This window comes from Monopterus albus, unplaced genomic scaffold (assembly GCF_001952655.1).
Source record: "Monopterus albus unplaced genomic scaffold, M_albus_1.0 scaffold477.1, whole genome shotgun sequence".
Classification (NCBI taxonomy): domain Eukaryota; kingdom Metazoa; phylum Chordata; class Actinopteri; order Synbranchiformes; family Synbranchidae; genus Monopterus; species Monopterus albus.
Genome location: NW_018128357.1, coordinates 1 through 12767, shown reverse-complemented (window position 1 = coordinate 12767; position 12767 = coordinate 1). Strand labels below are relative to the sequence as shown.

The 12767-nt window shown below is 40.2% G+C and overlaps 2 protein-coding genes across 2 annotated transcripts in view; one reads left to right on the top strand and one right to left on the bottom strand.

Moving 5' to 3' along the window:
- Nucleotides 1–4512, top strand: part of gdap1l1 (ganglioside induced differentiation associated protein 1-like 1) — a 14713-nt gene extending 10201 nt beyond the window's left edge. Inside the window, exons 4-6 of the mRNA XM_020587750.1 lie at nt 1579–1673; nt 3119–3233; nt 3342–4512. Of these exons, the coding sequence (XP_020443406.1) occupies nt 1579–1673; nt 3119–3233; nt 3342–3685 (554 nt within the window). The 3' untranslated portion in view covers nt 3686–4512. The remainder of the gene's footprint in view (nt 1–1578; nt 1674–3118; nt 3234–3341) is intronic.
- A 5192-nt stretch (nt 4513–9704) lies between these two features.
- Nucleotides 9705–12556, bottom strand: fitm2 (fat storage inducing transmembrane protein 2). The gene is made up of 3 exons (XM_020587724.1): nt 12288–12556; nt 10523–11022; nt 9705–10470 (listed from the first exon to the last, which is right to left on the bottom strand). Exons 1-3 carry the CDS (start codon nt 12458–12460, stop codon nt 10361–10363), a joined length of 783 nt encoding a protein of 260 aa, XP_020443380.1. The 5' UTR covers nt 12461–12556; the 3' UTR covers nt 9705–10360.
- Between the last annotated feature and the right edge of the window lie 211 nt (nt 12557–12767).

Sequence of the window (12767 nt, the reverse complement as noted above, 5' to 3'; positions counted from 1 at the left end):
CTAATGTGACTGTGTTCTGCTGCGCTTCACAGTGCACGTTCACACGTTTAATGTTCTGAATGAATGCATGTGGGTTTACCGATGTGTCTGGTTTGTATACGTATGTGCCTGTTAGCCTTTTATTCCTAACAGTTCAAATGAGAGTGAGAGTTTCTTGTTTTTTGGCACATAACCTGAATAGATTTCACTGTTTTGAACGCATTCTTCTGAACATTCACAAGCAATCGAGGTGAATGACCATCTAGTCTCCTGAAGCAAAAACAACACACAGGCATTATGGATGCAAAGCCATTAATCTTACTCACAGCATCTTCCACATCATGGCCCAACAAATCCCTGTTTGTGTGTGCACAGCCTGATTAGTATACTGTGCAGTTTGACTCTACTCAGTACAGAAACCCTTAGCGCAGCACATTGATGCCAGGTTTAGTGCTCCTTCCATCAGGTAATGGCCTCGGCATGTAAATCACAGCACTGACCTGGATTACAGAAAAATCTGCAGCACAATTAATTATCCAGTGAAACCCTGGCCAGTCTGTGTTACAGCTAGAAAATGAACCTGATGGAGTATTTAATAGAACTGTGCATCAGTGATGTTTGTGTGCACTCATGTTTGTTTGTTTTATGTAAAATAGTTTTTCACTTTAAAACCAGTGTTGTCTGAATCTGGATCAAACTGGATCAGCTTCAGAGTTGCCTGAGCATGTTGCAGAGTAAAGGGACATTTCACACTAAAACAGGGTCCATCTTATTGTATTATTTTTATGATAAAAGGTTATTGTTACATGTTTGTAGTGTAGCTACTGAAGACTAAAGATTGTGCTACAAACTGATGTGTAAGACTGTAAAGGATAAGACTGGCAATATATATTTTTTATATTCAACAAAATAGCATGTGAACAAAATCTAACGGTGTGAGAGTCACTTCCTGACTTCCCTACCCAGCCTGTCACACTCAGCCACATCCCAGCTAGTTCTACTGAAGACATGCATTTTTAATAGAGGACATGATATCATTTCATTTTTTTTTAATGTTACCCAAACAGGAAGAAATAGTGCATTGGTTGGGGACTGATGTAGACACATTTCCTGCTCTGGGACAAAATAAACCGGTAATGACCCAGTGCAACAGTGTGGCTCACTGACATGTTCCTGGTCAACCACAGAGCTATGGCACACGCAAATAGGATATATCAGGCTTTGGATACACAACCAGTGCTTGTTAAAAGGATGAGTTTATTTATTGTTGGTTTTAGTCTTTTAATGAGTTTGTTAACAGTAGGAACAGTATGGAGTATCAGCAAACTTATCCTGTGAGATTCATAAAGCAATAAAACATAGCACACAGTGTGTCTCCCTTCTAAGAAGGCAACATGGACAGAATGCGCTCTCTGGACGGTCCAATAACTCCTCTGAGGATTAAACCCTGGTTCCAGGGTGTCTGTGTTAGAAATACTGTATGTTAGAAACACTGGTTGGAGGACACAGTGTCTCATTTACAATATTATCAACAATACTGTAGTTTTTCCTCCCTGAAGACGAAGACACAGTTAACCTGCGCTCACTCTGTGATTTCAGGACACCTGGCCAATGCTGCAACAGAGCTGATGAGGTTGGACCATGAGGAGCCACAGCTGACAGAACCGTACCTGTCCAAGCAGAAGAAGCTCATGGTAAGTTTACATTGGCATTTATATGATTTCATTGTTTGCTGGTTCCTAATATATTGTAATATTGTGTATAAGAGAGAAACAACCAACAAACACAATCCCTTAATTTTTTTATTTTAAATTTTAATTAAATGACCCAATAACCTCATAATGATGGAATTAGGGCATTTAAATGGGACTTAAAGGGAACTATTAATAGACTGCAATATATTATATTTATATTTGAGTGCATGTATTAAACTGCAAATCCCACTGTAACTGGTAAATTACATGAAAATCATTCCCTTATTTTATACATTAAAGGGGATAATCAAGGTAAAAATTCATGGATGCCTTTCATGCAGTCTTGTAAAAAATTTTTAAACCCTAACAGTATTAATGTCCATTAATCTGTCTGTAATTTCGCCCACAGCTGGGATGAAGACCTGAATTAGCATCTCGATTGAAAAATAAAAGTTTTTAAGATGCTAATTATTTAGTGATTTATTTAGTGAAATATAAATTTGTACATTGTTAAAAGGTTTTGAAACACTAAAAAGTCTGCAGTCCATGCAGAAAAGCCATTAAGGGCTCTTATCTAATCTGTGATCTACCTGTTAAATATGTGACTTCTTAATAAAGATCAGAACTAATAAGTGTGACTGAACTGGATTGTTTGCCCTGTTGATATTTTTTGCTATTGACTGTCTATAGGTCTGCGGCTGAGGGAAATTTGGTAATTAAAAACATTCAGCGGTTTCCTGTAATTATACTACTAAATACCGCTAAAAAGCAAAGAGACGGCACTGTTAACCTAAATACAGTTCATGTTGCAAACATCCAGATGTAATGATGCTGTTTGTATCTGTTATTAAATAATAATAATTTTATACTCTGCTATTAGTACATAATTGGAGGCTGAGAAAACACAGAACAGATAGTTACAGCTGTTTCATCATCCATTCGAAACAAAAGGTTTCCTGTAGTATTATAAGTCGGCCAAAGTTTTCACTAATCCTATGAAATATTTCAACATCTACTTGGCAGCAAATGTCATACAGACATTCATAGTTTCCGAATGAAGTTAATGTTTGTGGGTTTGAGGCAAATATTGGAGAGGTTTCCTTGAATTAGAATGAATTTTATTAACTCTGGTGATTCCTGAGTTTTTATCTAGAGCCACCATCAGGTCGGAACAGTAATTCGTCCATGAGGCTCCCATCAGTATCAGCCTGCTTTGTGATTAGTGCTAATTAGCCAAAGTTTGCATGGTAAACACTGTTCCTGCTTAACATCAGCGTGTTAGCTTTGACAAGTGAGCATCCCAATGTTAGCATTTAGCTCAAAACACACCTTCAGATCAGCTGTCACCTTTTATAACATAAGCATACTTTATGATAAAAGAATCAGGCACGCTGCTTTGCCTCTGGCCTGAGATTAAAGCTTTTTCTTTCTTTATTGATTGCCAGGCAAAAATCTTAGACCACGATAATGTGAATTACCTGAAGAAAGTTCTAGGGGAGTTAGCCATGGTTTTAGATCAAGTGGAGGCTGAACTGGAGAAAAGGAAACTAGAGTATCAAGGTATGACCACCACATGCACTGTACATTATCTTTGGTCAAAATGAGACCAAAACATAGTCCAAATATTTCTAACAGTGCTGTTATGAATTTTGTTTTTTGCCCTTGCAGATCAAAAGTGCGAGTTGTGGCTATGTGGACCTGAATTTACACTAGCTGATATCTGCCTCGGAGCCTTGTTGCACAGGCTCAAGTTCTTGGGACTTTCTAAGAAATACTGGGAGGACGGCAGCCGACCCAACCTGCAGTCCTTTTACGTGCGTGTACACAAACGCTACGCTTTCCGCAAGGTCTTGGGTGACATCCACACGACCCTCCTGTCTGCAGTCCTACCCAATGCCTTTCGGATGGTAAAAAAGAAGCCGCCATCTTTCTTCGGGGCGTCTTTTCTCATGGGCTCGCTGGGAGGGATGGGCTACTTTGCTTACTGGTATTTAAAAAAGAAATACATGTAGTGAATGCCCTCTTGTTGTGTTAAATGTCTGTGTATTTGTGAGATGATTCAACTTTTCTGTAATGTTTTATGGCTGCAGGAAAACACAGTGAATCTATATAGAGAACAGTATAACTGGGTGAACAAAGAAATATTAAAACATTCCATTATATGAAATTCTTGACAGCACATTTTCTGGTAATCAAGGTCTTCACTGAGTTTTATTTCTGGAAACCTGCTTCTTTTGTATATCTTTAAACCTTTGTTGGAGGCATGCAACAGGTCCACCTGCAGTAAACTGGAACCAGAAGTAAAAATGTTAAACACAGTAACACCAACAGGGGTTAACTGACCTTTGCGTGCCACTATTATAGTAATTTTCCATACCTGCTTTTTACTTCTCCATCTCCTTGATGTTTAACCAGTAAAACTGCAGGAAAATGTATGTGACAGATACTTTCTGATAAGTCCTGTGCTGCCAGAATTTACCAGATGAAATAGTGAAAATTTGGAGGCAAACTATAAAGTGGGTAATTCACTTACTCACTTTCTTGTCAAAACTTGGTCTATGTGCTAAATATGAAGCTACAGCTAGGAGGCTGTTAGCCTAGCTTAGCAAGACTGGGAACATATCTCATTTGTTTAATTTGTACCAAAAATAATTATAGTCTATGTGGTTTTATGTGGAGGGGCAGCATTTAGCACTGTTGTCTCCGGTTTGAGCCTCACAGCCGACCAGGGCCTATCTGTGTAAAGTTTGCATGTGCCTGTGGGGGTTCTCTAGCTTCCTCCCACAGTCCTAAGACATGCAGCTTAGGTTGACTGGTGACTCTAAACAGCCCTTCAGTGTGAACATGAGTGTGAGTGGTTGGTTGTCAGCCCTGTGATAGACTGGCGACCTGTCCATGGTGTAACCTGCCTCTTGCCCATTGTCAGCTGGGATTGGCTCTAACGCCCTCTATGACCCTCTACAGGCAATAAAAGAAGTGACATAGATAACAGAGCAATGGATTATGAGTTTTAGATGGGGCGTGAACTTCATAGGTGTTGGTGGGCAGAATTTGATACCTTTGGACAGAGCCAGCCCTTTTTTGTGCATTTTGTGTATAAACGTTGTTTGAGTTAGCGCTGAGCATAAGATTTTAAGGAAACATAATTACCCAGGGGTCTTTACACCCAGAAGGTAGTTTAACAACCACTAATGCTAGGGGACGGCTGTGGCTCAGGAGATAGAGCGTGTCGTCTCCTAACCAGAAGAATAGCGGCTTGATTCCCTCCATATCCAGTCTACGTGTCGAAGTGTCTGTGAGCAAGACACTGAACCCCCTGTTGCTCCCGGTGATGACGAATGTGTAAGTGCTTGTGTAATATTTGAGTCATATGAACTTAAGTTTCTTGGGTGAATGGCCAAATAGTGTGAAAGCGCTTTGAGTGTGCTGCAATGCATAGAAAAGCGCTCTACAAGTATAAGACCATTTACCATTACTGTCGCCCTGAAGGTCTCTTGTCTGGGGGCTAAATATGATTTTAGGCCTAGCATCAGAAGGAAACAGCTAGTCCCCCTTTACCCCACATATTTTCACCATGGTCAACAACTCTCTCCCTGGATAAAAAAATATTCAACCTGTTAAACAATATAAAAATCTGCTAACCCATTTTTTTAAGTTGCAAGAATTACATCTGTTTACTATGTACAACACAAGCAAAATACAAGTTTTTTTTAAATAAAATATTAAATACTGGAAAGAAACATCAGTGTATACTAATATAACTGATAAGAAAGGTTTACATTTTGGTTCAGGTTGTACAAATCAAGCAAGGAGATATATTATGGAGCCAGGACTGTGACGTTTTGGCATTGAAAATTAAATTTGATGTTCAGATTTTTTGTCGATGTCAGTCTTTTTCAATGACAGAGTTTTTCTTAATGTTAGTGGTTTTCAGTTTCACTGTTCTATCACTGTTTTGGCGTGGAGGAGCAGACCTAAGGAGAGCATGATTTGCATACACTGGAGATATATGGATCTGTGAGGAGAGGACAGCCCTCCTCCTGGGCCATCTCTGGCTACTGGGCAGGACCACACCGTTACAGCAGCAGCTTCCCCGAGCTCTCAAACCACAGCCTGTTTCTCTGTGTCACACTCTGTAACCCGCTGTGGAATGGTGTGGTAGTGTCTGACCATCAGACAAGCAGAGGTGGAAAGTAACCAAGTACATTTACTCAAGTATTGTACTTAAGAACAATTTTAAGGTATCTGTACTTGAGTATTTTCATTTTCTGCTACTTCATACTTCAACTACATTTATTTGATCATTTTAGTTACTAGTTTCTTTTGAGACTGAGATTAATTAAAAACAATACATTACAATCCTAAAACTTTATTGATCCCTGGTTGGAAATTCACAGGCTAACCAGCAGTATGTAAAGTAATTCAAAGTATAAGCATATAAGGTAGTTAACATTAGCTCCTCCTTTACCAGCTGCATGTGATGTACACAATAGAACATTAATAATTATAGTCCCATATATGATATACACTCATGTGAATTGTGCCATTCTGTATAATGAGTACTTTTACTTATAGTACTTTAGGTATATTTTATGCTAATACCTTTGTACTTTTACTTAAGTAACAATTTGAATGCAGGACTTTTACTTCTAATAGAGTGTTTTTACACTGTGGTATTGCTACTTCAGTGAACAATCTGAGTACTTCTTCCACCACTGCAGACAAGTCCTGACAACGTATACAAGCAGCTTTAGTGTTTCTAAAGGACATGCTGTGATTTTCAGAGGGTTTTACATTTACCAAAACCAGCTGCTCAGCACTGTGACTTGAATGTAATGGTAATTGCATGAAAAGCCGAGACTGGGGGCAAGTTGTTTCCAGATGTTATGCTAAGCTGATCTAACTGGCTGTAGCTTCAGATTTACTGCACACACAACAGCGTCATCAATCTCTCAGCAAGAATGCAAGCAAGTGCTTATCCCAAAATGTTGAACTCTGTACCCTACACACAATGACACACACAGAGACACGTGCACTCTGAGTCAGTTTATTTAGAGCACCACAGATCACAAAGCACACAGTGGTCCACTGTCACTCTCTATCATATATGAATTGTAGGTGTTTGACAAGCTACACTTGACTGAACTGGAAGTGACGCAGTAAATTCTGCATTTATGGCACAATAGTGTTGCATTGGGTTTAGGATGTACAGCATATTTCAGTGCTTGTTGGAAGGAGTGGCCCCAGAGGCAGAGTTTATGATCACTGCTGAACATCAGACTGCAGATGAAGTGTAATCTCTCAAGCACCTGAGATGGACCCTCGGCAGTACTGAGCAAGAAAATCACTGCTGCAGTAGCAAGATTGGTTTTATACACTGTATCATTTATTTTACTGCGCATTATGCATTAGCTCAAAGGTTAAATAAGGAGAACACAATTGGAGCTGAGCGCTAAAGGAGTAGCCCTACCAGCTGCCCCACTCTAATAGGAGGCTGTCTTTGTCAGACCATGTGGGTTTAACGCTAAAGGAGTAGCCCTACCAGCTGCCTAGTTGTTGCCCTCCCCACTCTAATAGGAGCCTGTCTTTGTCAGACCATGTGGGTTTAACAATTAGAATTCTGCTCCTTTTTAGGCTTAACTTATGATGCTAGATACTAGCTGGAGTATTAAGCTGCTTTTTGCTGCTTATGCAGACATTCTTGCAGGAAGGACTCACTATGTTTCCCCTGCTACATAAACTCGTCTCTGCAGGTGCCGATTAGCAGCACACCGTGAACCAAATACCATAATCAGCAGTGTCTCCTTGATATGTCATGTCTGACAATTAAATTGGGTTTTCCTTAGAAAAACTCAGCTAGAAATGTAGAAGTTGTAATTAATTGTGTCCACTTTAATTTTTGATATGGACAGTGCAGAACAGTTGTATATTTAACTGTTCAGATTCAGTCCTTTCTGCCTGGAAAGACGAGATATGCAAGGAAACACGGAGGTTATTTGGTCCAGGTGTTCATTCATGAGCAGCAGTTAATGGCACAAAAGAGAAGATTATAATATATTAGAGTTTTCAGGGTTTTGAAGTAAGCAAGAGGACAGTAAAGTGTACATTTCCAAATTCTACATTCATTTTAATGACAGAATGAGCTTAATTGTTATGTTGACTTTTCCATACTTATTCAGTAGAACATAGTATTGGGGGGGAACATGATAACCACTACTGCAAACATGCTGGTTACTGCTTCTGACTGGAGTCATGCAACCTGAGGGGCTGGAGCTGTTCTTCTTGGAACACACAGAGGTCAAGCTGAGAAATCCAAGTTATGATCTGTGGCCATTTTATTTCACTATAATATTTTTCATATTTCTATACACACAAACACACACACACACACACACATATATAATACACATCGTGGTTTTTGTTTTACAGAAACCCAATGTGCTCCCTGTACTGTGGAGTTTGTAACTGTGTATTGACCATATCATGAAAATTAATACAGAATGACTACAAGACAGTTATTTGTTTGTGAACAGTTAATAATCTTAAAAATACTGCATTACACAAACCTAAGTTTACCAACCCCCCCCATAAAGGATAAGGCTGGCATTAGGCTATATCATCCTTTGTGTTAACACATCCCACAAAAAAAAAAAACTTCCCTCATGTCGGTGGCTACTGGCTCCTAGTGGGGGTGGGGCACATGGTTTTTTAACTTTCAGCCTTTAAAAAACAAGAATCAGTCATTTTGACAAGAATCAGTCATTTTTTTGCAAACATTATTCAAATTGAAGTAAACAGAGCTTTTGTTGGGGACTGTTTTACATGGATTAATACACATTTGGGATTCTAGTGTGGAGGTTTTCAATCAAATTCCTGCAAATATACAACTTGGAAAAGCTAAGATGACTTTCAGGATTAAAATAGTGGCCCTCTGGTGTAGCCACCCCACAACAATGGCCCTCAGATTACTTCTTATGCTACCGTTCCACTATTGGAACCTAAGGAGCGGTACACCCCATACTTCCCTTAACCACCACCAAGCATAGCCTCCCACCTCAATTTCACTCTGGTACCGCTCACACCGCGGGCCTGAAGCATGCCTAAGCCTGACCTGAAATGCATCTGGGTCTTGCACAGTCATTCAACACTTTCCAGTTAAAAGCTTTTGTGTTATATTCCTGGTAACATAGGAATATAATGGGATATAATGCCATGGTTTAAGCTAACAGTGAAATACATGCAGATCCCCCCCCACCACAGGTTTCAGTGGGTTCCTATAATGGAAACAACCCCTTTAGTCAGAATGGTGGTCTCTGGGTCACAGTTGGTTGAAAAGCCTGTTTCTAGTGAGATTTCAATGGTAGTAAATAGTACAAGTTAGCAGTAGTTCCATGGTCATCATTTATGTTTTGCTGTTGTGAAGAACTTTGCAACTATGTTATGAAAAGTGCTATAGAATTAAAGATTATTATTATTATTATTATTATTATTATTATTATTATTATTATTATTAGGTGTTTTTAATAGATTTTTGACAACAGTTGAGGTCTATTACTCAGAAGAATTAGCTTGATTTAGCACTGGCACCATTCATTAATGGGATAAATACAGGTTTAGTAGATTTGATACAGAATATTCATGGTGTTGACAATAAGAACAATTAGAGCTGAAACTATTAGCCCCCCCCCCAAAAAAACAAATATCTGCAAATATTTTGATCATTACAAAAGGTATGCCAAAGGACAAAAGTCAAACATTCTCTGATTTCAGATTTTCATCTGAGAGGATTTGCTGCTTTTCTTTGTCTTATGAGACAGTAAATTGATTATCTCTATTTTGAACTGTTGGCCAGAAAAATCATTTGAAGAATCATACTGGGCATGAGGAAACTGTGATGGACATTTTACACCGTATCCTGATATTTTATAGATCTAAAAAATGTACTGAGAAAGAAATCATTAGAATAATTGATGATGAAAAGAATCACTGCATGCAGCCCTCAGTAAAACACCGAATATTTCCAGCCGTATCCTTTAAAGCCTTTTAATAAAAATTTGCAACTACAATTCTTAATCAAACTCCACATTCTTTGAGTAAACTTTACAAATGTTGTTGACACACTTGTAGTAATCCCAAACAGGTGATAAACACACACACGCACACTGTCCAGCTCATTAAAATCCTACATGTAGAATGAGATGTGCTTCCACTGTAGCTTGAGTGTCTGGTCTATGCTGTGAAGGTAGTTTCCTATAAAAACAATGAACACCTACTGTACATTGGTCTGCAGAAATGCATGTCAGTAGCGTACAACTAGAGTTGTAAACATTCTCGAATGTTCCCATGCAGGAATCTAAAATACTGTGATGACTCATCCATGAGTAAAGCATTATAAGGCAACAAACTGACAGACAAACAGTGGTGTAACATGCCAGAAACAGAGACTAAAGCTGAATGACAGGGTGGTGTCTTGCTTTTATCTCAGATTACTAAATCTTACTTGGGGAACAGCAGCTGCCAAATGCTATGGAGGAGCTGCAAGCCAGTCCCTCCTGCACAGAGTGACATTTCTGTGAGGAAGGAACCACTTAAAATAGTACGACCAGCTTGGACCTGGACAGAGATAACATCAGCTGTAGTGTGTTGTTGTGAGGATGGCTGCAATGTTAACAACAGTGCTGTACAGCTCAGGCGTGCTGCTTCTGTTCCTTCAGGTGGAGCTGAGGGGGGAGTCCTGGTGACAGAGGTTTTAGATACCAAACCCTATAGGTCAGATACCACCCCAACAGGCCGCAAACGGTCCCTAGAAACTTGTGAGACAGGTCGTGGAAGTACACAGAGGTGCAAGCTGGTCCCTAGCAACTTGTGAATCGGGTCGTGGAAGTACACAGAGGTGCAAGCAAACATCCACACCCAGATGACCATGATAAAATTGAGAGCTACATACAGCAGGCTGAGGACCATCCTGGGCAGTGCAGACAGACTGGCTGTCTTCAGAGAAACCATAGGGGCAGTTTCCTCCATGATAAAAAGAGCAGAGTAGGCCAGGATGAAGGAATGTCCTGAGATGTCGTAGCCCTGCCAGTGGAAGCCAGCGTGCCTGCAGCTGGCTTTGGATGTGAATTCCTTGTTGATAACTTCCATGGTGCGAGTTTCATAACATGAGCCAGTCACATCTTCGATGTAGACGAATGTCTCAGTGCAGACATACCAGATGGCAGTGGCGACCACCAGAGACAGCAACCGCTGGCTGAGGAAGGAAACGCTCCTACTGAAAGAGGCATTGGAGAGGAGGAGGAAGGGTGTCAGCAGTAGCAATGTCCACCCCCAGGACACTTTGACAAAATACCTGCAAGAGGAACATGACACTGACTCAGTCTGCACTCAAATACTGCATCAGATCCGATACTGTAAGTATTACCCTAGGTAATAAGTTATGAAATGATTTATTAGTCCATCAAGGCAGAGCAGCAAAGCCACACAGCATATTTAACTGAGCAAAGGAAGGTTTTACTGATTATGAATATAGACTGTCTTTGGGGAAAAAAAAGTAATTTCTTCTGTAAGAGCCTACATAATAATTGTAGACTATGTAAACTCAAAAGGAGAATGAACAAATAAAAAGTAACCAATCTTCACATATTAAGGAGCTGCAACCAGAAACAAAACATTTGGAGATTTTCTGCTGTACAGATAAAATCATGGCAGCACGGTGGCACAGTGGTTAGCGCCGTTGCCTCACACCGAGAAGGTTCCAGGTTCGGGCCCCACCTGGGATGTTTCTGTGTGGAGTTTGCATGTTCCCCCCGTGCTTGCGTGGGTTCTCTCCGGGTGCTCCGGCTTCCTCCCACAGTCCAAAGACATGCAGCTTAGGTTGATTGGTGTCTCTAAAATTGCCCATAGGAGTGCATGTGTGTGTGGTTGTTTGTCTATGTGTTAGCCCTGCGATGGATTGGCGACCTGTCCAGGGTGTACCCTGCCTTCGCCCGATTGCCGGCAGGGTTCTTCATTATCAAATCAGCTGCTGGTTAATTTTCTCTGATTCTTGTTTATTTTAGATATTTTATGAACAAGTATTTTTCTTTTTTTTTCATTATTTTTTCATTGTTTTTAATAACTTGACTTTTGTTCAGTAAAGGCAGCACCGAAGAGCAGGAAGGACATTTTGAAATAAACTTCAATGTCTACTTTTATCACTATGCCTCTGCAGTGCAATGCATCCCTTACACTGTTAACAAGAGAAACAAAAACACTGGTCACACTGCACCAGACAGCTGATACTGAGAGAAGACTGCAGGTAGACAGGGGCTGTAGACTCACTGTAACATCATCACCCTGTGGCTGCTACTTAGACTGTGACCCTTTGGCTCACACTGCACATGAAGGTCGCTTGTGCTTCATCCAAACATCAAAGTGTGGTTCACATGGTTCAGGACATTTACACTCTAATTCAAAGTGTCCTACTAAGAATGGGACTTTTCCTGGTGGCACTTTCACCTTCTTCCCTTTCTCTCGTCAGCAAGTGACCTTCAAGTAAACCACAGGTGTGCTCACTGAATCAGTTCTGTTGCTAACCGTAGCAAGCTAACAACAAAACCAGATTTAACTACTTACACGTTCAGAAAATTTCTGCTACTGCTGAAATATGTCTGCGGGACGAGCTCCAGCTCCTTCAGAAATGATCCCACGAGTGAAATAAGTAAAAATATCCAATGGAAATTTTGTCGGAAGGCTGTTACCCTCCAGAGTGCCACCAAATTATCCACAAAAACATCCAACGCTGCCATGTTGACACCTCTGACTATCGGAAGTTACGCTGACGTCAAATAGGCTCAGCCAATGAGGCTTCTCGGCAGACTGTGGTCTACTTCTATTTGTTATTAGCAGCTGATGGCAGGTCCATACCGCCATCTGCTGGACAGAGTCAGAATGGTGTATAGGCTACCAAACTACACTGTAGTTTAGAATCAGAAATCAGAATCAACTTTGATTGGCAAGTATGTCGAGCATACAAGGAATTTGTTTCAGGCACAGAGGCTCTCAGTGTGTTTTAGTCAACAGTCAATAGAACAGTGCAATCAAATCAAATCAAAT

Bases quoted from the DNA above. Each gene is read 5' to 3' on its own strand.
- fitm2 (XM_020587724.1), bottom strand. From the start codon at position 12,460: ATGGCAGCGTTGGATGTTTTTGTGGATAATTTGGTGGCACTCTGGAGG. The intron at 11,023-12,287 runs GTAAGTAGTTAA...TTCCTCTTGCAG, and splicing joins AGCAGAAATTTTCTGAACGT to GTATTTTGTCAAAGTGTCCT. The intron at 10,471-10,522 runs GCTTGCACCTCT...TTCTAGGGACCG, and splicing joins TCACAAGTTGCTAGGGACCA to TTTGCGGCCTGTTGGGGTGG.